The sequence below is a fragment of the Haliaeetus albicilla genome, chromosome 26 (genome assembly GCF_947461875.1).
Source record: "Haliaeetus albicilla chromosome 26, bHalAlb1.1, whole genome shotgun sequence".
NCBI lineage: Eukaryota > Metazoa > Chordata > Aves > Accipitriformes > Accipitridae > Haliaeetus > Haliaeetus albicilla.
The window spans coordinates 525,881-545,947 of record NC_091508.1 but is presented as its reverse complement, the minus strand read 5'-3'; the positions used below and the strand labels follow the sequence as shown (position 1 = coordinate 545,947).

At 47.3% G+C, this 20,067-nt stretch overlaps 1 protein-coding gene across 1 annotated transcript; it reads right to left on the bottom strand.

The window, feature by feature from the left end:
• Positions 1 to 338: 338 nt before the first annotated feature.
• PTPN22 (protein tyrosine phosphatase non-receptor type 22) lies at positions 339 to 19,314 on the bottom strand. The gene is made up of 21 exons (XM_069770830.1): positions 19,068 to 19,314; positions 15,040 to 15,148; positions 14,093 to 14,169; positions 13,069 to 13,164; positions 12,631 to 12,669; positions 12,232 to 12,303; positions 12,078 to 12,137; positions 11,469 to 11,611; positions 10,881 to 10,947; positions 9,942 to 10,019; positions 9,304 to 9,396; positions 7,806 to 7,882; positions 6,200 to 6,960; positions 5,098 to 5,181; positions 4,824 to 4,954; positions 4,259 to 4,286; positions 3,770 to 3,850; positions 3,368 to 3,474; positions 2,677 to 2,707; positions 1,850 to 1,927; positions 339 to 1,203 (listed from the first exon to the last, which is right to left on the bottom strand). The coding sequence occupies exons 1-21, from the start codon at positions 19,152 to 19,154 to the stop codon at positions 1,139 to 1,141; spliced, it is 2,364 nt and encodes a 787-aa protein (XP_069626931.1). The 5' UTR covers positions 19,155 to 19,314; the 3' UTR covers positions 339 to 1,138.
• Between the last annotated feature and the right edge of the window lie 753 nt (positions 19,315 to 20,067).

Sequence of the window (20,067 nt, the reverse complement as noted above, 5' to 3'; positions counted from 1 at the left end):
GGTGGGTTCGGTGCAACGCAGAAGCGACTTGCAGCAGATGGGTAGGGTCGTCTCTTGGCTCCTGCTGCTGAGAAAGCAGGTGACTTCGGTGACAAGTGAGGCAGGCTCCTTCTGGGCCATATTAGCCGCTGCTCCAGCACGAGCAGCTTTAAACCAGCTTGAGTTCTCTTCGGGTCGTTGTCAGTAGATTCCTCTCTTGACCAAATCCCCCAAATCCCACTTTGGTTTTCTCTCTCTACAGGAAAACAATCGTATACAAGCAGTTCTCAACATCTTTGTCCCACCCCACTGAGCATATAAATAACAGAGGACTCTGTCTAGAAATCTCATCTTCCGAGATACCCGTCTGAAATTTTGTGCTGGAGAGTCATCCTTAAAAACAGCATTGCTTTAAACATACAATGATATTTTGCTTGCTGTGGTGGTGTTTTTTGTTTGGGTTTTGGTTTTTTTCAGATAGCGAAGGCAGTTGGGTCAGCTAATTCTGCAGTCCGTTACACTAGTTTAGTTTCTATATGAGCAATCACCATCTTAGTCTTATTGACCAAAAACCTAGGCAAATTATCTGATTTGCTTAGATGAAAAAAAATTTAAAGGAAAATTATTTCTAAAGTCTGAGTAGCTAATTCTCTTTTAGTCCAAGTAATGTAAACGTTTAAGGATGTGCACGTCTTTGATTATGGTAGACCTACACCTGTGAGTGAAGTTACACAGATGCTGGGTCTGCACGATCCACAGTCTTGTTCTGCTTTGGTCCGCACCGTTGGCCCTCCATATCATTCAATAGTTTTCGCTAGATCCTATCACCAGTTTGCACTGCTTTGTTTCAGAAAGTTCAAATCCATCCTTCTGAAGTGAATGTGTTCCAAAACACAACAAAAATATATCCCCCCTTAGGATAAAAGATCTATTCCCGTTTTTAGTTTCCATCCTGTTGTAAATTAACTGAAAATGCTTAGTTGCTGGTACTTTACTTTAAAACTTTAGTTGGTGAAGAATGTGCAAGTAGTGCCTGAGCTGCAAATATCATGCAACAGCTTTTGATGTATTTATTTTGATGGAAACCTTGCTGGGGTGAGCACTCAAGGTGTATCAGGAGGATTTCACAAATCTGTAGCGCCAAGTCTATAAAACGTATCTAAATATTCCATGCTGGTGGTGGATTTCTTGGTCCTTTAGGTTTTGAAAATCGATTTGCAAAGCCTAGGAAGAAATAATTTTTTTAATGCAACAAATTCTGTATGTTACAGATGTTGATTTTGTAATTCCTCAAGTTAATGTGGTATTTGAAATACTCATAATTTCAATTCTTTCCCCAGTTTTAAGATATGGTAGACTTAAAGCAACATCCTGTAGTTGTAAGTCAGCTGGTGCAAAAACAGTCTATCAATGTGTCTATCTGACAAACACTGTCATTATAACATGAATATCAAGATAACTAGATTTTTTTTTGCCTAATCTAATAAATGACTACTCTTTAGTAGAAGAATTTAAAATAGAAAACATGCTATTTCTCCTCTGCCATATTACACAACATAAAGCAGCGACCTAGTGGTAATGCTACAGCTTTGTCTTTGTCTTCCGCTGTCTCTGTTGCCACATAAAGGCTTTCAGATACAGGAAAGCCAAATACACACTTCAGACTCTTCACACACTGAGAAGCGTTTGTCAGAGTAGGTTTCAGGGTTTGTGTTTTCCATCCTTACCTGTTCTTTAAACAGTTCATGAATAAAGTTGTAAATGTGTAAAAAATGATAAGCATTATTTGTTAGCGTTCAGCCTGGTACCTACATTTAGACTTTCAAAAAACAGGTACTTCCTACACCAAAACACAAAGAGGAGAACATACCAAAGTGAAGGAAAGACCTCGAATGGTTTAACGGGGCAGATTCTGATGGTTTTGTCAGTGAAGATGGACTACAGATGCCTAGAAATAAAAAATCAGGCTGAAGCAGTTAGTCACTAGGATAATTCCCTGAAGAGCTGGACCCGGACACACCTATGGGAAAACACGTACTGCCACATGCATGATGAGACTAGGCACGGATGCTATTTCAGCACAAGACAAAGTTAACTACTTTCCACACTAGCAGAGCTTGAATGCATCACAGTTTTAACAACATTATTTGCTCATAGCAGGGAGCAAGCGTACTACTGCAGCACAATCCTCTGGGACAATGTTTGCTCAGAAGTGCTTTAAACAGTTTTTAGCAGTCCTATTTTCAAGATAAGCATTTTAATTTTAGATCAAAGGGAACTTAATGAGAAACTCCTTATTTGTGCTCCAAATAGACTGCGCAGAATCCAGGACAGGGCTCACATTCCCCACAGCACCCCTATCCCCCATTCTTAGAGTATTTGTCCCACAACACTGGTTTGAACGACCTGAAGAATTTGGTAGTTTGGGTACACTGGAGCTATCCCCAAGGTACCCAAAGGTCATTAAAGGGGCACCACAGCATCCTTGTGATACTCCTAAAACAACTATTACTATCCAGATGAGATGATGGTACTCAGCTAGCCAGCACAGCTTTCTATGTCCTACTCCAAAGTAGGCAGACGTGCAGGGCGTTTCACATTTGACGAGTTCAGGTTCTTGAAAATTCAATGCCACATATTTCTTTATATACTTGCTTAAAGCCATCAGGAAGATGCACATTAGCCTGAAAGACTTACTCTTTTTCACATTTTTCAGTATTTTCAAGCTCTGTAGGAAAAAGAAAAAAAAAGGAAAAGAAGGCTTTTGGGAAAAAATGTAGCAAGCAGTAAATCAGCTACTGTGATTAAAGGGAATTCACTGATAAATATACATGTATCACATCTCATAAGAAGTATCATGCCAAGCAGCTGAGACTGAATGCTGACTTCTGCCATTCACTTTGTCTCTGGCTTTTTTCTAGCCAGCCTGAGTGCCTCCAGTTTGTATTATTCTTGCTCTTTTCCTCAAAAGCTTTTCTGCTCAACCGTAACATTCCGAAGTACAATTGCTCATGAGGATAGTTAACGAGGGCCACAACAAGAGGAGAGTGGTGATGAGTAGATTCTGTCCCATACAGGAATTCAGACTCCACTCGAGCAACTTTTTCCAAGAGGAACTGGCACTTAGGTGGGCAGAGTGCCGAGGCATAACCATTCACATGGGTATGGCTGTGTTACTCTGTTCCTAGTGCAGACAGTGGTTTTGTTTGCAGTTCTACAACAGAATATTTCTATTAGTCTTGTTTCCTTGCCCTAAATATGAGTGGTCTCAAAGCAGGTAATTTTCACAAGGTTAGCAGTGAGAAAGTAGCAATAGCTGTAGCTAGAACAATCTGTTCTTCTCACCCTCTCACATTTTCAATAGCTCGTTTTGTCTTGTTTCTTTTACCTTGCTTCTCTTGAAGCATTTCATAGGCTCTTTTGACGATGTTTTGGAAGCATTGTTCTCCAAGCCTGGAGGACTCGTTGTAGAATGTCTTGCAGCAGGCTGCAGACCTGGAAACATACATCAGAACATTTTCAGTGGTCATTCAAGAATCCTCCTGCTTTTTTCTAAGTTCTTTGTTGTTACTTTTCATTTCCTCTAATGCAGCAATTCTAGAAATTTCCAGCAGGTCCCCTAGTTGTGTTGACTTTCTTTATATCTGCTGAACTCTCCTGCAGTTAAGTCCTGAAGCACTACTGTTGGTAATGCTTTGAACAAGTGGGCCACGATCTCCTCGCTATGTACAGGTTTAGGTGTTAAGTAAAAAATCTCAGTTACATGCCAAGAAAATAACTCCTCACTTACTTGCTGCATCAGCAAGAACAAATGACTCTGGGGTTCTTTCAGGAAGCGGGGGAGGAGAGTTAGAGCGATCCCGGGTTGTCTCTAAGAAAGCAAAGAGAAAAGACTTAGCTACCTAGCTTTAAATATATATATATGTATATATATATCTCTCAGTTTGCTGAGAGCTCCACAGCACTCTAACCGGCATATGTCATTCATCTCAAAGGAAACACACAACATGCAGCAAAAGATGTGACAACCCTCGGCCTGAGGAGGCTGCAAGAAACATCATCACGTACAGGGTGAGACAGGAGCCGATTAGGAAATATAAAACTACCAGTTCATTTGGTTGCAGAACTGTCTAGTTCTGTTTAGCTGCAGAAGCATTTAGCAACACAAAATTTCCATTGGACTGAGGACAGATCCTAAAGACATTTACTAAACATGGTAAAGCAGCTTCAGTAGAAAGCAGACCTTATTTCCACAGACTATCCCAGTATTAACTTATACCTGTTTGTGGCCTCTGCAGCTTCACACTCTGGAAACAAAAAACAAGGAAGGTATTTGAAATTCCCACAACCAAATGTCATTCTCTTGCACAAAAGCAAGCCAGAGAAGATGAGGAAATGACGTTCCCTGCAAACGCCCTCCCACACACACCTTCATGCTCATGTAATGGAAGATAGACTTACGCCTTACTGTTTCACTTTACAAAGCTATAATTCAACTACGGGATGATCAAGAGATGCGTAAATTTTGTTCAGCTCCTGCCTGTTCCACAGGGCGGTGTGAACCTCAGTGGTCCGCTAACTTCCTATCTTCATTGTCCTCTAGAAGAGGGACAATATTTTACTACCTTGTATGGGATTTAGGACCCCCAAAAATAATGTTTGGAGTAAAGTAGATGTTGATAAGGAGGAGCCTGACTGAGACCACATCTTCCTCCCAGTCCTGAACCCTGAACTGATTTACGGAAAGTAGACAGTGTCAAAACTAGGGTCTCTCTCGCAGAAGGAAACATGATAAGGAAATCAGCATAGTGGTAGGGATGGAGAAGAGATAAAAAGCCACTTACCTTACATGGTCTCAGTCTCGCTGAGTCATTAAACATCTCTGAGTGAGACTCACCACTCCACTCCAGAGAGGTTCCGATACTTGCATTTCTGGCTGGAAGCTGAAAATCAGAAGTGACCAGAGGAAATTGTCCTAGAAACAATTGAACAGAAGAGAGGTCATTTCTCATCTCAGGCAGCCAGAGCAAAGGCACTGCTGGATGCTACGATACCACACAAACATGGGAAAGAGCCCTCAGAGCACTTCTCAGCCCCTGCTTTGTTAAATGCACTTACCAGATTCACTGGCCACAATAAAGGACTCAGGGGTTCGCTCGGGCAGGGGCGGAGGATCGTCATCATCTGGCTGTGGCAGGGTGGCTAATTGGGGAGACATGGACAGATTACCTGCACAGCACAACACAGCAGGAGAACTACAGACCTTTGTAGAGACTCTGAGAGCTGACTGCTCTTGCCCAACTGTCCACCAGAGATGATGGTTAAACACCTCCAAACTGCAGTTGAAAATCCAAATAGTCTTCAGCACCAATTCACCTGCTGCTAGCTACATGGCCCCAAGGGCAGACTTGCAGCAGCATCAGCAGCAGAATTCCCATTGTACAGAGGAAAATGACGAGCATACCCCCAGCACACAGCCAAGCTCACAGCTGGCGGTACTATCGCTGCTTGGCTTGTGCTGCAACTCCCGTAACTTTCCAAGGATCTCTAGCATCTAGATAACGAGCACACTTTTGTGACACTGAATGCTGAAGGGCCTGAGCAGGACAAAGCTGAGCAAGTGCCAAAGCTTGCTCAGACAATGGGAAAAGTCTGACTGGGCCAGGACTGACCAGACCAAGGAATAATTCTACCTTCTCCATATGTTGGGCGATTGGTTTTAAGGCTACAGATCTGGGCAAAACACTAATGTTGAAGTCCTGGTTCTTTCAGTCTCAGTGGGATGTCAGCATCCCCCTGCACGACACTCTGCAGAAAGGAGTGGGTTTTGACCCAGAAACTAGATCCTCAGAGAAAAACATTTCTAGGAGCTTTCCGAGTGCTTCTTGGAGCACCCTGTTCTAAGAATTGGTCAGCACCAATCCCTGCCTTCTTGTGGGAGCCGTACCGAGGTGACGTAGTAGTCCAGAGCAGCTGTGTAATGCGAAACCCCAAATCATGCTGTCCTAAAAGTGTTTTTTATTTTTATGGGAAAAATTTAAGGCAGGACAAAATGAGCACAAGGATGAAACCAGTTGCTCCCTCAGCTCCTGTAGGAACACAGTCCCGAGGAGCAGCTACAGCCCTGCCTGGATGCCAACAGACAACACTCGCCACCCGCTCCGGTGTGCCGCAGCCCAGAGAGACCAAGCCCATCTTGTTGCAGTGCTGCACCACTTACTCGGGGAGGATATCCTCTCGTCGTTCAGCAGGGGAGCGTGGTAGGACACAGGCCTGGGTGGTGGGGAGCTGGCCACGGCAGGCTGCAGTGGGGCACTCGCAGCGCAAGAAGGGAGCGGTGCATCCTGCCCCTCCACAAAGCACTCAGCAAACACGGGGGACACAGGGTCGTCTGGAGAGAGTGAAGAGAAGTAGGGGTCTTCTGCTGAGCAGAGGTACGAGTAAGGACGTTGCCCATGGTTCCTGCGGCTTGGGGGGCCATCTGCTTCTCGGCTCGAGTGCTTCAGCTCAACAGGGGAAAATCCATCCTGCTTCTTCACCTGAAAGCTTGAGTAACAGGCATGTGGCAACTGTGAAGTCAAAACGGGCTTTGCATCCCCTCCATCCCATTCCCATGCTTCTCCCCGCTGTGCCAGCACAAAAGGGGTCGATGCAGTCCGTGTCAGAGGTGCTCTGCCACGAGGCCCTCTCCTGCCTGCTCCCTTCGGTTCCGGGCTCAGAAGCAGCTGCTCAGGAGAGATGCTGTTGAACTCCAAACTGCGGTGTTTCTGAAGAGCGTCCCCAGCACTCTGCTTCTCAGCGGCAGCTGCCTTTCTGCAGTTGATGAAGTTCAAAGTGCCAAAGGAGATGGCCTGTCTGATGGGAGGGACTCCACATTCCGAGCTGTCGTTTACTCCCGTGGCAGACAATGATATCAGGGAAGCTTTGCTTTGTACCACCGGAGGAAGACATTGATGCACATCCTGTTCCTCTTGCTCCGAGCTGCAATAAAGCACCGTGATGTGAAGTCAAAGCCACCTAGTACTCAGAAATCTCTGTTAGCCTACTAACAAGGCCCCACAACATTGCTTCTAAGAGCAGATCCAGGAATGTAGAGCCTGATTCAGCCTCAAGCAAGGAACAGAGGGAAGGACTGTGCACCCCGGTGCCCCAATTGAACACCATTAAATGGTGAACAGAAGAAGGCGCCTTACACGGGTAAACTACACCCTCAGTGCAGACTGTACCAAAAAGCAAAATTATTTACAGAAAGCAGGCACTGCAAACCAGAACATGCCCACAGAAAGATCCCACCACCCTCTGAAGCTGCCCATGTCAGGCAGCTAGACTCCTCAGGCTTGCTGTTCCTAGAGCAAGAGGCACTCGTGTGGCAGGTGCAGATGAAAGATGGGACCAGTCGGGGTGCACCCTGCAGGGTGCACAGCTCCAGGCAGAGGGCTGAGATGAACCAGCACTACGGTCTCTCCACGTGTGTGAGCTTGTGTTCATACTGCCCTGCGATGTGTTTTCAGTTCATGTGTGAAACACTTTATAAGCACAGTATGAAGCAGACCCAAGGGCAGAAGAGGGGGACAGATAGTGGCAGGCAGGGAAGAGGCTGAGAAGCAGTCTCAGGGACAGAGCAGTGAGAAGAGCAAGAAGTGTGTTCAGAACAAGTGTGAGAGTCAAAGTGGGGCTCAAGGGAGGCTGCAGATCCTGCTGACAGATGAAATGCAACATTCAAACAGAACTGTGTCACAAAGCACAGATTAAAAAAATGTGTCTTCCTGAAATTGCATGGTTGACTGAAAATACTAACCCAGGGGATACCTGCACTATGGCCTTACCAGGTTAGTAATCTCAGAGAATAAATGTCTTCCACTGGAGTCAGAAGCGGCTTGGCTACAGGATGCCTTCTTTGTACCTAGTGAAAGAAAAGGTTAGAAAAGAAGGGTGAGGAGGAAGAATGCAAAGAACACAAACATGCTATTTCAGGAGTGGGAATTTGTGCCAACTACCTTTAATAATTTATGCAGTTTGGAAATTACAAACACCAACTTGAAAATGCCAAGCTGGAGCTGAAAACTGAGGACAAAACCTCCTGAACAGCAATTCCCATCAGCACCTTTTTGAAATGAGAGTACAGCAAGCCGCACAACCATCCAGCTGTTCCAAACACCTGCAAAACAGCCTGCACAGACAACTCTGCTTTTAGGACCCCATGTGGCCTTCAGCCTGGCAAGCTGGGCACTGGTTTCATTTGTGACACTTCAGCATATGACCATCCCCCATGCTCTGCTACGTGCTTTCAGAGGGCAGTGTGGTTTAGGTGGGCGAGAGATTTGGCCAGGAGCTACAACACCACATCCGGACCTGAACCGTTTTCTGCATTTTGGGTCAACCTAGTCTTGCATCTCTTTTGCTGACAGACTGTCCACAACACATAGAAAGATGCTCTTTCCAGCTCTTTTCTCACTCAGCTCTCGCTTGGAACATCCTGCAAATCCTGCGGCAAAACTGAGGCACGAGTCCCATCGCAGGATCCTGTTCCCAATTCTTTAGACAAAAGCTTCTGACAAAAATAAGCTAACTGTAACCTTTTAGCCTTTGCCTAAGAATGGCAATGCATTTACTTCAGCCAGATTGCAAACAGCTACACAGGAAAGGTAAGGCTCATGCCAGCAGTCACAGAAGAACAGCAAGAACAAAGAAAAGCTTAACCATGGATGTTTTGTATGTTCCTGTTTATATGCAACTTCATACTGAGACCACATTGTTTTTCCTCAGAGGTGTATCAGATTTGAAAGACTTTGACATGTATTTTCACAAGATATTTTAGCCTACTTTCTCCCACAGTCCGGCTGTAATACTAATTACCTCATTAGAATACCACCATGTTGCAGACTAACACTTTTAGCCATACCACCTTGCGCACCCAAGCTTCCCAACCTAGACTGAAAGTCACTGTTGCTTGCAAGCACGCCATGAAGACAAGTTTCACTGGCACGCACACATGGAAATCAGCTGCTGCTATAGAAAGTTGGTGCTTTTCTATTCACTCATTACATTAAACAATTATGAAAGTATATAGAAAATGGTTTTGAGACCAAGGAAAATTTAGCTCTCTCTTGGGGCCCAATCCTGTGATAAGCATTGCACATTCAGGGAGACAGCTGGATTCTCATGGGTTAACTTGAAAAGAGGCTCAGTTTGGGCACCAAGAGTAGTAGAAAACAAGGGGATTTATTCCAGGTCTGCAGAGGAGAGCTCTGCAGTAGGAATCTAGGTTAGACCTGGCATGCCCAAGGCTGCAAGAGGCAGTGTGTTTGTCCTGGGGACTTTTACCTGTAAAGCAGCAGAATCTTCCTGGGCATCAAGTGCTTTAATTTGCCTTTTGAAGAGCTCAATCACCGCATCATAAACCAACTCATACTGCTCCTGCATTCCAGACAAATAAAACAGACATGAGAGCCAGCACCTGCAGTACTTGCAAATGGTCACCTGTTACCCAAATCACAGGCATCAGCCCTGAGAGAAGCTGCCACTTTCCGGTCCATTGGCAGGGTAAATTCTCAAAAGCGGTAGAAGCCATAACTTTCAAAGGGTTCAGACTGAAGCATTTGGGTTTTTTTCAGGTGCACAAACAATGCTGTTCTGCATTGAGCTTCCTCTTCAGTTTGTCTCAGCTGCAAAGAGTTCCCACTTTATTTCTTGGACAGTCCCTTGTTTCACAGCGTTAAGCATTCGATAAATCAGACTGCAAGCACTAAGCTATTCCAGCTGTCTACAAGGAAATGGTCAGCTACCAAATTCATTTCTCCAAAATCATTCTTCTGTTCAGAAAAGGGACCTTACAGAACATCTATACACCCTAGTTCCCAGCAGCACAACTGCTCTGTGTTTCCGTACTGTGAACTGTCCTGGGGGAAAGCTGAGGTGCCAGTATCAAGAGTATACCAGTTGGTGAAATGCCCCAAACGTACCTTGGTCTGCACTATGGAAGGCCTTTGCGTGCGCATTTCCTGGATCAGACTAAAAATACTGAAGTTCACTGGAACAATCTTGCAAGAAAGAGAAAAGACAAAAAACTACAGACATGTCTAATTCCAAGCAGCTTCCAAGTTGTGATGCAGTTTAGAGCAGTGTCTGAAATTCAGGCCTGCTATTGCAAGAATTTTTAACAAAGGACCTGCTTAAAGTGCTATTTTTTATTACGAACCAGCTTGCCTCCTCCCTCCTGTCTTGCACTCCACAGAAAATACCCTTTTTATAACAGCATTGGTAACAGCTGTGAACAGCACAAAGGACAAGACGCTGATTTCCCAGATCCATGGGTTCAGGGCTGCTGCGGTTACAGAAAGCAGCCACTCCTCTGAGTCCCAGCAACCTGTTGCAAGGCCAGAGATTACTTTACACATGTTTTTACTGAAGAGGCAGAGTAAAGCAAGGTGTTAGTTTGGAAACGCTGGATTTCTGATGCTTAAGTGCGGAGAGACGAATATAGACAGTAAAGTCATATTGAAGACTGAAGGACAGCACAGAGCCAAGCTCCATGATCTGAAGGTCCTGCCAGAGGGAGCAATGGGAGGGAGGATTCTGCCCCATCAGTACAAGCATTGGGGGCTCTTTGCATCGGGATGGGGAGGGGAGCAGTGGCAACAGAGAGTGCATGGATGATGCAGAGCCTAAAGAGAGAGAAGCAGCACAAACTGGGAATGGGGTATCAGCAGTTTGGCCCCCAGCGTTCTCCAGTCAGGCTGCGGGGAGTTCCCATTCATGGCTGTCATCTGAAATACATCTGCATGGAGTCAGAGGAGGTGAAAGGGAGAGTAAGGGGAGAGAGAAGGCGAGGGAGAGACAGAGAGATGCAGCACTGCTGCACACAGGTGCCGTTCGAAGATGCGGACTGGGCTGACACTCACTCCATCCTTCAGCAGCTTCTGGGTGTAGTCGATTGCACAGATGACTCCCGTTCTCCCGCAGCCAGCACTGCAATGACAGTACAGCAGGGTTGCTAGTAGAGGTCAGAGGATGGGCACGCTGTGTTTTCTGACAAGGATATTTGAAAAAGATCCACAGCCTCCTCCTGTGACCCTCCCGTCCCGCACGGCAGAGGGTGCAGACCCAGACGATGGCCTTGCTGCTCCTGCTGAAGCTTCACCTGCCCCACGTAAGGCTCCACCTGCCCACAGCTCTGCCGCAGGCTGGAAGGCACCTCTCGTGCTCCTGTGAGCAGTTCTCAGTCCTTGTGTGGCAACCAGCCCACATGTGGACATGCACAGCGTTGGTGGTCTCTCAACTACACGTGCAATTGCTGGCCTGCTGCTACCTGTCTCCTTTCCTGCCACCCGGCCATGCTAGCTGTCCTCAGAGGATGCTTTTGCCACACGAATTCCTACGAGAGGAGCTTGGCTGCAGGCTTGCACCGGCTGCCACCCCTGCTGCGGGCACTCGGGAAGTGGGGGGCCGGGGGCCGGGAGCCCGTCCCTGCCGGTGACCGGCTCACCCACCTGCAGTGGATGCAGATGGGGACACTGTCATCCGGCTGGTAGCAGCGAATCTCACCGATGAGTTCCAGGATGGGGTCAATGGACGAGGGGACATCGTGGTCTGGCCAGTTTTTATAGTGGAACTGGTGGACAGTGCGGATTTCCTGCAAGAGGAGAAGAGTGCTGGCAGGGTCCGGGGACGGCCCACAGCACCGAGGGGATGCTGCTGCGGCTCCCATGGGCACCGACTGGGCCACCGGCACAGCAAGAGGAAGCTGGCCTGCTGCAGACATCTCCAGTTCCCGTCTGCATCGGCAGGCAAAGGTTAGAGATGCAGTTTGCAGCTGTTCCTGCTACAAAAGAAGCATTGCCATTTTATGACGGTCTTGATGTTACCTGTTGGCCTCACTTACCCAGGGTCTCATTTGCCACAACTGACAAACAGCTTCAGAAACTGAGATTTGAGTTAATTAATTTTTTACTTTCTTTGTTCCTTCAGCTACTGTCAAATCCAAAATAGGAGGCTGAGCAACATAAAATTTTCTGCACAAAGTGTGCCATATTTTAATACATTATTTATATAGTAAAGCTAGCCCAGATGCATTTCCTGCCTTGACCTTTCCTACTTACCTCATTCAGGGTCACCTTTAAAGTCCTAATCACGTACTCATTTTTCTTCTCTTCAGTGTCCTGCAGAACAAGAAGTTAGAGTCACATTTTCTGCAAATGACACGAGTTTCCAGCACACACGATGTGACACGCTGCTCGCGGCAGCTGTACTCACACAGGCGACGGAGAAAGGACCACACTGCAGGGGAGAGCTGCCCACCTCTGCCCAGTACCGCTCGCATTTCTTCTGTTGCGAGAAGCAGGACATGTTTGGTTATTCACCACCGGCCCACCCGCACTGCCTCCTGTCTCACTTATGCTGGGAGGAGGCCCGGCTCTTGCTGCCAGCCAGCTCCAGCCTCCCCTTTCCTGGAGCCATCATTGCTAGTTTTTCCCTTCCAAAGAGGCTAGCTGCACTACTGGAAGACGTTTAAGAATCTGCAGCTGGAGGCTCAAGAAGCAGCTCGTATCAAACAGAAACTCGCTGTCGCTAATGAGATTTAATAAAAATCTGCATCTCTCCACCTTGCCTGGGCACTGTCACGGCAGAGGCCACCTCTGACACATTACTCACCTTTCCCATTTCAAACTCCATGCAAGCCATGACCACAATCTGCAGAAAGAAAGTTCATCAGAAAAGTCTGAACACAAGTTTCCTATCCAGGCAGTAAAATCAAACTCATCACTTGTGGGTACTTATCAGCCACGAGCAAGTTCTGTGGGCTGCCTTCCCCAGAGTCCCAGACTGCTGGGCAAATCAAAGTTGGACATCATCCACAGCCCGGGTGCGAGGACCTTTCCCACTCAACTCAGAGCGCAAATGCAGAGACAGCCACGAGCAGACTCCTGTCTCGGCACGAGTGTGGAGGAGGCTCACGGGAAGGATGCGGGGCATGCACAACATCTGGAGTAAAACCCTGACACTCCCACTGTCTCCTTAGTCAAAAAGGACTTATGACTGGCTGTACGGATAACTTTTTTTTTAAAAAAGGCATATAAATCTGCACCTTACCAGGACTTCATACTCCCAAATCATCCTCCAAAAGTCAGTGACAGTAGTGGGGAGAGGACCCTGCGTTGCAATGTATGCTCTTGGCCCATAGACACCCTAAAACAGCATTCAGATCAGACATGGAGATATATTTGCATAGTTCACTAGCAGAAATCAAGTCATCCCTCCTTCTGAATCTTACTTCTACCCAATGAGCCCATTAAGGACTTAGAATGGCTTTTATATAGTTAAAATTTAGGCACCTAAATTAAATTAAGCAACCAGAAACCAATGGTGTGCAAAGCTGGGCTTGAGGCGAGATCTGCTCCCAGAGACCACCAATTCTTGCAGTGCATTTGGGAGCTTGGAGGTGCTGTTGCAACTGCTGATCCAGCTCTGCAGTGTGCAGCTTGGCACATCTGTGGCTGTTGGCCAAACAACAAATGGTGATCCCCTTGTGAAGGTCTGTTCTTCTGCAGACAGGCTACACAGAACAAAGGAAACCTTCCATCTATCCATCCATCTATCTATTTATCAATCAGAGAAGGATCATGAGCACATGTCCCAAAACACATGGAGCTCCTGATGGAGAACCAGCCCGCGTTGACCTGCCCTGTTGCTCACTGCTGCAGTGGGTCTCAGCTGTGCTGCAGTGCAAGGCTTCCTGCCTGTGCATTGGTTTCAGGCAAGGCAATTCTGGCCACAGGCAATTTTGCACCACTGTCACCCACCAAAGGCAGTAACACTGACAAGGAAGTTGGGGCTGTGAGCCACAGATTGTTCCACCACCCACCCCAACAAGAGCACTTGCCCCTTGCCCTGTAGCCCGGTGCCTCTGTGCTGCAAGGGGTGTTTCTGAAGGGCTCACTGATTGTACACATCTTCCTTACATCAGTTGTCCTTGAGCACAGCCCAGAAACTACTGCATGGTCCTTTCACTCACCAGAGCCACAGGACCTGCTCCTTCTGGCATAACTCAAGCAGGCAGCGATAACAGCTGCTATAAACACCTTTGCACAGCAAAACACCATGAAAGAAGCAATACCTTGATGAAGTTGGCATTGATGTAATGAGAATCTGCATCTGATGTAATCAGGGACAACTCCACTCTGCTGTGGTCAACTGCAGGCACAAAAGCAGAAGCAGCAGCCATTACTGTTTGTCTTTCGTGGTAGGTGAGCTCCTCAGACTGCAGCACAAGGTGCTTTGGAGGAGCACATATGTCAAAGAACTCATCCCAGAGCAGATGAGTGGCTGTGCAAGCAGCTAATGCCTCCTCCTGCACCTACCGATAGCCCTGCACAGAATTGCCACTGCCTGCACACAAGCAGCAGACAGGCAAGCTTGCTTTCAGAGCGGTGGTGAGGGCTTAGGCAAGAGCTGCAGATGCTGCCACTACCCCAGTGCAACACCAATCTCATCCTCTGACCATGGAGGAAGCCAAGTCTAAAATCACCCCGCATGCCATCTTACAGGCTTAAATGAGGTCTGTGGGTTTAGATTATTTTTTTTTTTTTTTTTTTAAGCTAGAATGGACAAAAAGAACAGTCTGCTCTGATCCTAGGACAGACTCTCCTTTGGAGACTACTGCATCAAGCCGGGACAAGCCACAACAGTTTTTGCCTGTAGTCTGCTTTGTGCATTATGGAGACATCTTTGTCCAAAGCCATTCTCTACAGGGCCTTGGAAAACAAGTGGTTACAATGCTACCCAGAAAGCTTGCAAGGATAGTCATTAGAGGATGTGTTTCCTACTGAATAGAAGTTCTTCTGTCTGCAGAAAATACGTGCCAAAGTCTTCCAGAGCATGCACTGCAACAGTCAAAGATACAGCCTTAAATCTGAACAGCAGAATTCAAGGCCAACTGACAGCCAGTGATATGCTCACACATAAGAAACTGTGCAAGCAGATACTGGAGGATGAGAACAGACTCGAGCTAGGAAAAAAAAAAAAAAAAAGGCTGAATAGGAACATTTGCCATTTCCAACCTACAGGGCAAGATGTCCTTGTATCTGTTCTTCTTGATGTTCTCTGGTTGCTCAGATGCTGCTGTAGGGTAGATTTTATCCGATCTATACTTTGTTGACTGCCTTTTCAGCTTCTGTGATAAAAGAATGGAACAAATTACAGCAGATGTGCTACATAAAACACACTACTAGAGAGTACATGTGAAGGTCTCTAGGGGTCAGGTTCACTACCACAAAGCAAGGTCTGCACCATTAATTCTTTCCTGAGTGGCTTTTCTCAAGGTACTCAGAGCAAGAATAGAGACAGAAGCCACCTGAGAGCCCCAGCACAGGCTTCTGAAGAATGGAAAGTGTGTGCTGAGGCAGTGCCCACGCGAGCCTTGGGCATGTAGGCTTCTGAAGTGAAATGATGCATTTATACAGCACATAAAGCATCACCCTCACAAATAAGTGAGACACAGGGGAATTGTTCTCAGTATAAGTGGCACCCAGATAAGAGGAGTAACAATGTTAAACCACCTTTACAAATGATATCAGAAAAGACAGGTAAATCAGTTGATTTTTCTCACTTTGGTAAAGATGCTGCCATCTGTAACTGCAAACAGCAATGCTCAAGCCACTAAAGGAGCTCAAGCAATTGGAACAAAGTAGCTACATGCACTGATGAAAGAGAAAGGAGAAGGAGTCCTAGGATAGACCCTTCGGGTATGAATCTCTCTTCTCTTTCATTTCCAGGATAAAGCTGCGGCACTCCTGGAGAGTTCAAGCAACTTTTTCTTGCCAAAGCATAGAATTTTGTTTCACTGACATCAGCTTCTAAGTAACAGGCACTGCTTGTTACCATCAACTTCAAAAGCACCATTCTTGCTGTATTTTTTTTTGCTTTCATAATTTTTTGTCTACCTAACCACTCTTCTTGACACCAAGGGGTGCTTTTGATTTAAAACAAAAGGCCATTTCTCTAATCTGTGTCTCTGTGGTTTCATACCCTGAAGGGCAAGTCTTTCTTTCCCACCACCATGGAGCCATACTTCCACAGCCCTTCTCCTGGACATCACTGCTGGGGTCCAGAGAACCAGGCTGACCCAGAAGAACCCTCAGGATCATGTGCCTTTATGAAAGAAAGGTGTGCAGGAGTGAAGAGCAAAGGGAAGGGACCACTGGCACACCTGAGCTGCAAGGTGAGAGCGTTTCGCATGCCTCGTGTGCACCTCACAGTGAACTGCCTGAGCTGCTAACAGAAGTGGGAATGGTGGCTCAGTTGCTCACGGCGTGGGGAAAAACAGCCCACTGGTCTCAGGGTCGCTGAACCAAAATAGCTCCATGGTCAAAGGGGTTAGCGCTGAGGAGGCAGCAGTCCCTGCTGCTGGCACCAGCAAAGCCCTCCCTGGTGTGCTCAAGGGCTCGGAGGCTGCAGCTCTGGCACAACAGCACACAACCAGGAATCGCAGGAGTCCTGAGGGTTTCAGGGCCCCAATTTTTGACCGCTCACCATAAATCGCTTCAAGAGTCAGCTCACCAGTGACCCTCCCACAGGAGCTCATAAGCGTTTGCGTTTCAGCTCTCCCAGAAGTTCTCATCCAGTTTTGAGAATCCTGTCCCCTGTCTTTCCTTGCTGCAGACCCAACGTATTAGCAACTGCAGGAGAGCTGCAAAACTCCCCTTGACTCCAGCCTGCTCTAGACAAGCACCCGCTAGGACATGAGACCCTTCAGGGCCTGCGCGCATTAAGCTCCAGAATGATGATATTTGCCAAAAGGCCACATCAGGAGCTGGAGGGCTTTGTAGCTCATACGTATTTGACCAAGCCAAGCAGCCCCTTAGCAATACCACAGATAAAAGGTGTCTACAGCAACGCATATCTCATCTCTGCTGCACTTCTGTGCACAGACATTCCAATTCAGATCCAAGTCAGAGTTGCTGGTTTTAACATTAAACTGCACTTTTAAAACCCTAAATTCGGCTGCTCTCCAACCACAATACCACAGGGGTCGCATCACCCTGACCTGGATGGAATGAGTCGGGAAGAAGGCACAGGAGGCCCAGTACGGTCCACGAATCAAGAACATGGGGGCAGGCACAGTGTGATAAAAGTTGTAGGAGCAGGATGGTTTTTGTAGACTACGCATCCCTTTAACCTCCTGAGCTCTTCTGGTGTTTGTTGCATTGTCTTCCTGCCTCCTTCCAATGCAGCCCCAACTTCCAGGGTAAGCTTTCGTGGAAGGGGCATCACTTAGTACTGAAGCCAGTCTTCTCATAGCTGAGGCTCTGAATCGCCTTACTTTTCTGTCCCTGCATATAAAACTGCTAGGGAAATGCCTACATATGAGAAAGCAAGCGAGAGCAGTAAGGATCAAACTCTGGCTGTGAGACTGCACAAACAGAAAAAGGGGACTGTAAAAAACCCCCTGTCATTTACAGTAACACCACCACAATTTGCATGTACAAATGCTTGTTCACACAAAGAGAGGGGAGGCATTAGGGTGGAGAAACAGCATCAAACGTTTCTACCAAGTTTAGAAATGCAAGCCTGTTAAGGCTTCTGCACTTGCAAAAGTGGCCAGCAACTCAGGCCATCCTGGGAAGATCTCTTTCCAGTACAAGAGGAAGCACAGCCTCGACCACTTCTACCTGCCATTTTGGTCACAAAATTAACTGTACATTCGGCTGCTAGAACTAGCCCATGCACCAGGGCTCGGCAGCCTACTACCTCGCACAGCACGGTACAACCCAAGCACAGCAGTGAGGGGGGGAAATTCAGCAGCCTGTGACAGTGCTTTGTTCCATGGAACAACAGACTGTCGCTGCAGGCTCAGATTAATCACTTCCCTCCAACCCAGACACCTGGAAACCAAGCACTAAGCTTTTCCCAAGTGTTTGAAGTGCCAGCCTTCACTGGTATGACAAAGCAGGGCTGGATCTCGTGGGGAGTCCTAAGTAACCCCTGCACCTTCCCCGGAGACCACTGCCTGCTGCAGCCCTTGTCCGGGGGGATAGCTTGGGGCCAGTGGTTATTCTGGTGTTTGAGGCATCTCAGATCTTGCAGACGTACCAGTTTTACCCTTCCCTATGTCTGCTAAAGCTGGGCAATGCCTTTGCTTCTTAGAGCAGCCCAGACAGCCTGCCAGAGCAACCTTCCTTCAGCTGATACATCAACAGCCATTGCCAGCCATCAGCTTTAACTGTGAGACAGCGGATTGCCATCTAAGATGCACCCCTGCCACCCAAACAAAGAAAAAGATGTCAGAAAGATCACAGATTGGGGCACTGCACAGATCTCAAGCAGCTAGATGTTGCAGAACACAGGGGAAGGTGAGAGCCATCAGCATTTTTTGCTAGTTTTGCCTCGAGGGAGCAAGAAATTAATTTTCAGGAGGGGCCAGAAGCACTGCTGGACATAGAGCACATGCACTCATTGCGAATGGATGCACGAGCCCTTCCACATAACCTAGCACAGCGCTGGAGGCTGGAGAAAAGGCCCATCCAGCTGCTCAGATCGCTGTCTCCTCACACCTTGGGCGAGGTGCCCAGTGTCGATGAGAGGTACAACAGTCTTGGGTCCTCAGGGCATTTCTCTGAACACCCGCTCCCTACTCTGCAGGTGGTACAGGGGCAGGGTGGGGGGGTTCTATTGAAATGAAAAAAGGAAAAGCTATGTCAAGTAGCAACTGGAGATCCCTGGCAGGAACAGGTGTATCACAGATATAACACATTGCAATGGGGAGAAGGGGCAGTGGCTCCATATTCCTTGCTCTACTCCCAGTTGTATTAGCAGGCAAAGTGAAACTGTGTCGTGACAAGTACATTCGCAAAGTAGAAAACAGGAAGCACTTGGGTAATTATTTAAAAAGCAGTTTTACTTTGAATGCAAACTATTAAATTACTCTTCTGTCTTTACATTCCTTTTACCTCAGTTAACTCCTGTGTCTCTTTCTGCTGTAAAAGTCATAGAAAATCTTAGTCACGTGCAAATCATGTCCCCATTTGAGAAGCGACCGAGCAGTTCCCGTTAAAATCAACTGAAACACAGAGCTGTGCCTTAAGCAAACTTACCAAAAACTCGTCTACAAACTCTTCTCGGTTGAGCTTCTTGCCTTCGGCCCTTTCCAGGTTTTGCAGCAGAATCTCCCTTTGGTCCATGTTGCCGGAGACCGAGCGTGACTGGCCTGCCGAACCTGGGAACGGACATGTCAAGTGCGTGCTACAGCGGAAAGCACTAGCCTGGAGAGCACTCGCGGCAGGCTGTGGTTTACTGACTTCATCACAAGTCTTAAAGGAAATTAGTACGCAACAGATATTGCGGTCAAATAACAAAACAAAACACACAACCTGGGGCCCTAGCACCTCCTTTTAAAACCACACACACTTCACGTGCACTGCACGGCAACGGTAGGCAGTGCTGGGCTGGGCAGAAGCCTCGCGGCAGGAGCAGAGCTGCCCCGCGTCCCTCCAGCATGCCGAGCTCTTTCCCCAGCACTGTGCCACGAAGGTGGTCAGGTGTTGGAGACCTGGAGACCAGAGCCAAGCACATCGACACCCGACTTCTTTAAGCACCATGTCCAGCCACCACCAGCAGCATGGCCCTGCCAGGCCACGGTCCAGAGGGGCAAGCATGGCGGGCAGCAGCTGAGCCACGCGTGCCCACGGGCGGCTGCATTTCACTGCCGGGCAATCGGGGCGAAGGCTTCAGTCTCGGAATGTGCTGCAACTATAGGAGTCCCTAAACCGGTGTGCAAAATCCACAGTCCCCCTTCACACTTAGAACTTTGCCTGTTTTCCACATTAACTGCAAAATATTTTGAAGGAATACTTCAGGCAGATGCTGAGCACCTGAACCTGGCTTGCACATGTTACTCCCCTGAACTGCGTGACTGCTTCTGAACAGAGAAAACCTATCAACATGCTTCAGGTCAACTCTTCCAGCCACAATTCCCCACATCTGGCAGCTTGTGCAAAAAGAGAGCATCAAATCTGACTCCAGTAGACTATAGAAATCAAATTACTTATGCCAGCCTAATTCACCTCACTCACTCTCGTTAACACTCACAGGTAC